The sequence below is a fragment of the Parasteatoda tepidariorum genome, chromosome 2, assembly GCF_982258835.1.
Source record: "Parasteatoda tepidariorum strain Cologne lab strain chromosome 2, Ptep-v5.0, whole genome shotgun sequence".
NCBI lineage: Eukaryota > Metazoa > Arthropoda > Arachnida > Araneae > Theridiidae > Parasteatoda > Parasteatoda tepidariorum.
The window spans coordinates 101973574-101982052 of record NC_141756.1 but is presented as its reverse complement, the minus strand read 5'-3'; the positions used below and the strand labels follow the sequence as shown (position 1 = coordinate 101982052).

General features: G+C 28.7%; 1 protein-coding gene across 7 annotated transcripts in view; it reads left to right on the top strand.

Moving 5' to 3' along the window:
* LOC107442239 (lipoma-preferred partner homolog) overlaps nt 1–8479 on the top strand; it is a 47738-nt gene that overhangs the window by 17914 nt on the left and 21345 nt on the right. For 2 of the 7 annotated variants that reach the window (XM_087157905.1, XM_043051490.3), the window contains exon 2: nt 7187–7425. In XM_087157905.1, coding sequence (XP_087014031.1) covers nt 7200–7425 — 226 coding nt within the window. In that variant the 5' untranslated portion in view covers nt 7187–7199. Of the gene's footprint in view, nt 1–3429; nt 3449–3846; nt 4121–6740; nt 6824–7186; nt 7426–8479 lie in introns of those variants that run through there. The other 5 variants (XM_087157908.1, XM_043051489.3, XM_087157904.1 and 2 more) reach the window with 5 other exon arrangements.

Here is an 8479-nt window from a genome sequence, read left to right as displayed (position 1 = left end):
GTTCTCATGAGCCAGTTTGTAATTCCAAAAACTTTTTTTTTTCGATTTTGTTCATTTAACCTTCAACTTTTTATGTTTTTTTTAGACAGGATTTAATTTAGACACGATTTAATTTAAGAAATGCGAAATTATCAAATACTTACAATTTTTTAATTGCTTAATGTTCTTGTGTTTCCACTAAGAAACGACGTACATCGGAAATACGTTCCTTTCCTTTTAAATAACATTAATGGTTCACGAGTGACTGTGAAAGAGTGACCAAAGTGATTAATTATCTATTTTTTTTGTAATGGTTAGTTTAAATATTAGGTATACGTAATTCTAAATACGTAATTTCTGTTAATGCTCAGCAGCAGCCACAGGGTCATTTTCATTGCATCCATTGAAAGACCCGCAAAAAATTTGTTCGCATCGAATTCGAAAAATTAGTTGCGTTGGAACCGTTTTTCTTTTCTAAAGTAACATTAAAAGTAGTTGCTAGGAAACACTACAAGCTACTTTTTTTTTGTATCGCACTACTCCCTACACTACTTTTTTTTTTAAAAAAAAGTAGCACCCTACACTACACTACAAACTACCAAAAAAAGTTGCGACTACAGTAGTTTCACTACTTATAGTGCGCTACTTCCGACCACTGGTCAGATGTTTGACTTGGCATAAGGACTATTAGTAAAACGATCTCCAATTAGTCATTTTCATATATCAAACAGCAGGTACATTCGTTTCTTTAACCCTTTCCAGCAGTTCAGTAGCATATTAGCAACTGCGACGAAAAGTAGTGCGTTCTAAGCAACTTCAGCTTTTTGTCTCTCAATTTAGCTTTTAACTCAGCGCAGTGCCACGATCACCTCTGTTGTAAGTGTTCAATTTTACGTTACATTTTGTTTTGCGCAAAAACTATAAGCACTTAGAAGATTTGTAATGTACAGAGAAAATTAGTAGATGTAGAAATGTACAGAGAGTTAGATGGAATGAAAAGATTAAGTTGATAATTAGTTCGAGAAATGTTAGACTTGTAGTAAAAAATACACTGTGTGTCGCTCTGCAGCCCGTGAGAATACAACTGAAGAGTTGAAGTTTGACGTACTTAGAGAGTTATTTTTATTTTTGGTCTTATCACGTGTTTTTTTTAAATTTATTTATTTGTTATTGCTTATTTATTATTATTTATTTATTATTATTTATTTATTATTATTTATTTATTATTATTTATTTATTATTATTTATTTATTTACTTGAATTTCCAATTTATTTGAAAGCTATGGCATTTTCAAATCTTTTTTTCCCCTTTCATGTTTTTTTTTCTTTAAAAAAAATTCTCCCCCCCCCCCATTATCTCGAGCTTGTGCTTAAGATAATGAAAAAAAAAAAAAAAAAAAGGAGAGAGAGAAGAAGAATGCAGAAAGAGAGATTATACTTAATAGATTTTTTTTCTTCAAGGCCGACCTGGATAATGACCTAGGTCATACAGGCACCTGAATGGCAGATTTGTTGGCCACTCTTTCAGGGGCACCATATTAGGTGGGCCAACGTTGCTCCAACAGTAAGGACAAATAGTACAGAACAGAGAAGGAAAGAACATCCATGCCTTACCCGAGATTCGAACCCAGAGCCTTCCTGATGCAAGGGCAGTTCCCTAACCCTTACACAGGCTGGTCGGCTTTCATCTTAATATTGATATTTAAATTTAAAAAAAATTTAATTCAAGAATTTAAGGGAGAAAGAGAGAAAAAAATCGTTTCCTATATAAAAATAATGATGTAAGGTTTTCATTATATATCATTACGAGTAAACTTCTTTTTTCTTCTTTATATTGTGTCAAGTCACACATTCACTTTTCCTAAGTGTAATTTTTTTTTCAAGTACAGTTCGTTAGTTTTCAAATCCAGGTATTCTTGAAATAATGAAATGTGCATTATAATAATTATATATTTTATTAACAAAGTAATGTTTTTCTTTTGTTAAAAAATATCGACTTCAAATAAAGAAAAAAAAAGATGAATGAGGAGGAATCACATGGGATGGTGAGCGGAGCGAGCAGGAACCGAAGTCTCCTAGTTGTTTAAAAAAGTAGTGCTTTCTGAAAAAGTGGACGTTTCGAATATGAGATATAATTTTACTTTTCTAGTGGTTTTTAATATTTTTGGAATAAGTGTGTCCATATTGGGCACTTTAGAAAGAGTTAAATATAAATACCAACATTTAAAATATGCTGCTTTTGCCACCTGGACGCTAATAATGCCGCTGAAATGAGAAATATGTGTAACTCACCCCCTCCAATTCTGACAGCATCTACATGTATACAGTAACTATTACTATAGTAACTGTTTTGCTCTGTTGCTATAGTAACTGTTTTGCTCAGTTAGCAATAAAGACACAGACAAAACTATAAAGTGATTAAAACTCAAGTGTTAACATTGTCTGATTTTCCTTAGGATCCATATTCAAGTATTTTTTAAGCAATATTTTAATCTTAAATTTAAACTAAAATCTAAACAATTTTCATTGTTTAGATTAAAAATTCAACTACGCTAAAAGTATTTCATCGTTGCATCTGCGTTACTTAAAAACTTGGAAGTGATTTTACACAAAAAAGATAGTGGTGTTCTTTGTGTTTACACATTTAAATCCCTTTGAACTTTGCTATCGATAGAAAGAGTTAACTTTTAAAATTAAATTAACTCAAGTTAACTTATTTATGTTCAGTATGATATATTTCATAATACTGTACATTGAATATAAATTATTAAACTTTTTACAGCATGTTTATACCTGTGCTGTTATTAATTATTTTGCATTTAACAGCAAGTTATATCAGCAATTATATGACTACAGAATTTGAGTGCTGCAATCGCGAATAATTTGATAGTGAAATTTTCAAAGAAACTTATTTCATTATAAAATTTTCTGCTTGTTAAAAGTCATGTATGTTGTATGAACAAAATTAGAATAATACAGGATTAGAATAATACAGGATTAGATAGTTGTTTGTTTACATCACAATAGAGGTGTCCAATGGGCTATTAGCGACGGTCTGGGAAACATATCTGAGTATTCGAAGACATACCATCACAATTTTGATCCTCTGCGGAAGGGATGGCTCCCATACTTTGGTTGACCAATGGCTTGTGTGCAAAGTCAAGCACTTTATGGTTGAACAGTTTAACGAGAACCGATATCACATACCATCGGTTCCTTCGTGGCTTGATCAAAGTGGTCACCCACTCACAGACTGACCGCAAAAAGTGATACTGTGAATCGTGTCTTACGATCAGTCCGCTGTAGCACAAAAAAAGGGATTAGAATACCAGTTTTAATGTTGCAAAGACTGTTTTGATATAGCAGAAAAGCCCTGGCATTTAATTTAAATCGATGTACTAAGCTCAAAGTTCATTAAGAGCTGGGACTAATGCTCAAGTGGTTAATAAAACATTATATGTATAGGACGGTAAGTGAACATTTTCATCATCAACATAACCATTTTACATCTAAATAAATTTCAAGCTGTATTTTTTTCTTTTTTTTCAGAAGCACCCTTTACAAAAAAATTATTTCAATTAGACATTTCAAAATATATATTTAGAATAGAAAGTACACAACAAAGAATTTTGAATACAAACGGAAATTAAATGATTATATTAAAGAAATAAGATATTTTAATCAAATTGGGGCTCAGTATTTCAATAACTCGGACCGATAACAGCGCCGCTTGCCGTTTCATTTTCAAAAAAAAAAAGTAAATAAGGAAATAAAAAAACTAAGCCACCCAGTTTGGTATGAAACTAGATTTTATTACTTTGTTTAAAATATGCCTCTCTCCGTTCGCTACAATATAAAAACAAAACTATCGATTTTGTTTATATAAAATTAATCGTATGTCATTCCTCACATTCTGATAAATTTTTGTGAATGACTCATGCCGATTTCAATTTGACAGCAAGGATCTGTAGAAGTGTTTGATTTTTATCGCGCATCTTACTAATATTATTATTAACCAAGTTACATCATCGTGTGAAATACTAGTCTTGATCGTTTTTTTTATATCCGGAATATCAACTGATTTTCAAAAAGTATGTATGAAGTTTTAAATCAATTGTAGCAGACAGCTCATATTTTATAAGTAAAAATTCTTTACTCGCTTTTAATTAGTTTGTTGGTTTCTAAAACAAAATTGAATACTTGTTCAGGCTGAATTTAATAAGACTAAAATTTGTGTAAACAACTGAGATTGCATGAAAATTTTAAGAATAGTTTCTTCCGCTTTTTCAAACATTTCCTTTACATGAACAATCACATTATTATTGTTTTCAATCAAACAGGAAGCATTTAACTATAAGAGAGATTTATTTCGTGTTGGGAAAATAGTTTCTATCGAACTTTTTTATTCTATAAGCCGATAGTTTAAATTTCTTCGTGGCACTTTAAATTCGTGTTGTGACAATATTGCAATTGTGTTGCAAACAATAATACTAAGTTATCAAACTATAAATATTTGAAATTTTCTTTTTTTATTCTAATATGGAATTGTTCTTTAATTATGTTGCTGGTTACGTATCAATTAGAGCTTTTTAATTGATTATTTTTCTGTAATGTATGATTTATAAAAAAATATATATTTATCACACTCTCAAAACATTCAATCCAATATATTTTTCAAAATCACTCTTTCCCAAAATTATTTTAAAGTATTATTAATGATGCTAATTTAGAAGAAATTTGCCATCTAGCTAAATGTTAAGTACTAAGTTTACACTATAGAATGTCAGTTGCTTTATCTATAAGAACATTGTTTATTAATATTTTCAACCAAGCACGATAAATATTATTAAAGTATGATTAATTTAATCATAAATATAGTTTTCTATCTGTCTTTTCTATCCTAAAAGCCAATAATTTTAGCATTTTATTTTCATGGCATTTTAAAATGTGTTGTAATTTGATAAAATATGATTCTTATTTACTTATATAATGTTTGAATTTAAAGAAAGAGTAATCTTTAATAAATTCGTATTTACTTACTAAAATTAAACAAAATAGTACTTTTAAAAATTATTATTGATGCTTGTCAAACATTTATTTTATGTGTAAAAACGCAAAATATTATTATTTTGTGGATATTGTGTACTGGTATCAGTACTCGCATAGTAGATACTAAACTACTTCCAAAAATGTATATAAAAAAGCACAAATTTATCCTAGATGGCTGCTTATTATATCATTTAGGTTGGTTCCTTTCTGTGATTTTTTTTAAAATTATATATAATTTCTCCTGGGCCACAGTTGCCAAAACTTGAGGATTATTTTATTATTTTGGCATAAATTATGGTCCAGAAATCATTCCATTATTTTCAATGTAACATTTAATGGTACTTTTCTGTTAGCTAGGTGCAATTAAATGGAACTATTTATTATTTAAATAAAAATTATTAAATAAAAAATTGTTGAATTTATCCATACCTAGCTGCTGGAAAAGTACCCATTTAAGTTAGGTGGTTAATGCCATCTAAGATGATATTTTCTTTATTTTGTTTCTATACAAGCTGATAGTTTAGAAATATTATATTAGTTGCATTTAAAATTGTGTTGGAATTTTAAAACAATTATACAGTATATTTTGTATTTATTAATTTGTATGATGGTATTGAATAACAGCTCAATTACATTTAATTTTTGCATATAATACTTGTTTTTATATTATCAAGAGTATTTAACAAAACTCTGTAACTATCTGCTTATACCTAACTTTACCTATTGGCTTATACCTAACTTTACCTATCGCCTTGTAACTTTATCATTTGGCTTATCCGCCATTGGCAGCTTTTAAGCTTGTTTTTACACTGCCACAGTGAGACTGGCAGTTTTAAGGATAAAAAAGAAGGTAGCCCTATGAAAAAGGTAGCTTTTTCTTACGGTTTCTTTCTGTCAATGGATGGCATGTTAGAAAGCTGAAAATTGACTAAGGGGGGAAAATATTAGTAAGTCAATGTGTTAAAGAATATGAATTTTTTGTAACACATGATAAAAATTAATTTACCTTATTAAATTATATGAGATTACACTTGTTTGTGTTGTAACTATCATTTTAAATTATTATTGATGCTTATTTTTACAAGTAATTAGCTTTCTAGAAAAATGAAGTAATTGACTTGTATTTCTATTTCTAAATTTGTTTTATAAATAATATTGTTTGCATTTATTGTTTTGCTTTTGAAGGTGAATGTATGACAATAATATATATAAAATCCAATTACTACATTGTCTCTTTATTTATATTTCTCTTTATTTCATTTCCATTAAACTAATTAGCTTACATCGTAGTATTTGTTGAAGGTATTATGTATGGGAACCATTATTATGTATAATAATAGTATATTATTAAATGCCAAATTTGATTTACAGAATTTGTTCAATAAAATACATATCAGAATCAGATTTGCCCAGAGTTTTGAAAACACAGGCTTGTACAAATTTGGGGTAGCTTTATAAAACTTGTGGATTAAAAAAATAAATAAATACAAAGTATATAAAAATTCAATTTTTCTAGTTTATTGTTGAATTCATCCAAAATTCAATTTCATAGAAAATTTCAAATAAAAGGTCAAATGTATAATACAATTTGTATCCACCCTTACTTGTTTGCAATACGCCTTTTACATCAGAACAGAAAGTACTCGTAAAAAAAAAAACAAATTAAGTTACATTGATTCTTAGCTGCCATTCTATTTTCCAGTAGACTATTGGATTTTGCCAATTTCTCCTAGTCTGTTGGTTTAAGAAAAATACTCCTGGTTTTTGTACATTTTAGAAAATTCCCTGAAATTGAGTAAGTTTCCTTAAAAAATCCCTATTGAAAATATTGAAATAGAATTTTTGTGCAGATTATTGCTTGCTTGTATAGTTAAATAAGTGTCACTAATACACGTGGAAGCGAGCCTCATTCATATAAAATTCAGTAAATCATCTTTGACGAATGAAATGCCTATTACTGTTCAAAATTATGAGTATACATAATATTTCAAGATTTTCAATTCTGATGACTAATAAAATTCCCTATGTGTGAAATATTTGGTATATTTTGCAACAATTATCATGAAATTTATATTATTTCGTAAGGTCTACTGGATTTTTTCGTATGTGTGTTGGAAACTATGCTGATTAGTATCTAAAATTTACCCTTTGTTTGTAGGTTAAAAGAAATCATGACATCTAATCAAGACATGTTAGTTAGAGACATGGGTCACCTGCAAATCTCAAACTATGCTCCTCAGCAGTATTCTCCTGGAAGTAAAAAAGTAGCTCCCGTCGTTCCACCCAAACCAAAATCAGAAATGTATGGATCTATAACACCCAAGACAAATGGGATGTATCACACATCTATGCATCCACCTCCTCAGGCAGCTTCTAGTGTAAATACATCAAATATGAGTAAGAAATAATTTTTGAATCATAGATGATTTTTAATTTATTAGTTTAGCAATTATATATTGGAAAATATGTAGTCTATGCTCGTGTGACCGATAGGCGTAGCAGAATTTTCAGGGTGAATCTGCAGCATTATCTTCATGAATCAAAATTTGTCTGCAACCTCAATGCAGTCCCTTTATAGATTATTATTGTGAAAATTTAGCCCAATCTCAGCAAACTTTGCAAACATAAAATATTTAAAAATGATACATAAAATCTTTATGTTGTGCAAGTTTTAAGTTGAATATTATTATTGAAATTTAAATTAAGTTATACAATGATTGTAAAAAAAATAGAATAAAACCCTATGTATAGAACTTTGTATAATCAAGTAATAGAAAAGAATAATTTACTTGCATTCTCTGAATTAATTTTTTAAATTTTTATTCAAAGCAAGTTGGAAAGGTATTTTAAAATTTTTAAAATTTTCTATTTGTTTATTTGCTTTTAAAAATGAAAAGAAAAGTTATATGAAAAACATTCTGGGGAAGATATATAATATGCAGTGCTATATCTTTTTGTATATCCTTTGCATATCTAGTGCATGTATCCTTTTGCTACCTTGGTAATCATTATATGTGAGTAACAAGCCATTTAAAAGATAACTTGTATCAACCAGACATCTTCTTTTAATTTGCAGAACTCCTTTTATCTCAAGACCGTTGAACTTTTGACAAAATTTTCTCGGAGTTCTGATAATTTAAAATTTAAATTTCATTACCAAAAGATTTAGACCGTTCATATCGGCTCCCTCTTTTGTTCTTCTTAAAATTCCATTCTTGCCCGATAATTATTTAAAATTTTTTTTTTTTACACAAATGTGTTAGAGAAAAATACAACTTTGGATAGCCTTTGAGAAAACAAAAGAGAAAAAAAAAAAATCATAACAACTTCAGCTAGAATTAATGAAATACTGAGGCAAACAGAAACACACTGATAATCTAAAAAGTAATTCCTAAATGGCTCGAAAAAACTGTTTTTTTTTTAGTTCTAGTTTTGTTTTTTTAAAACTGTT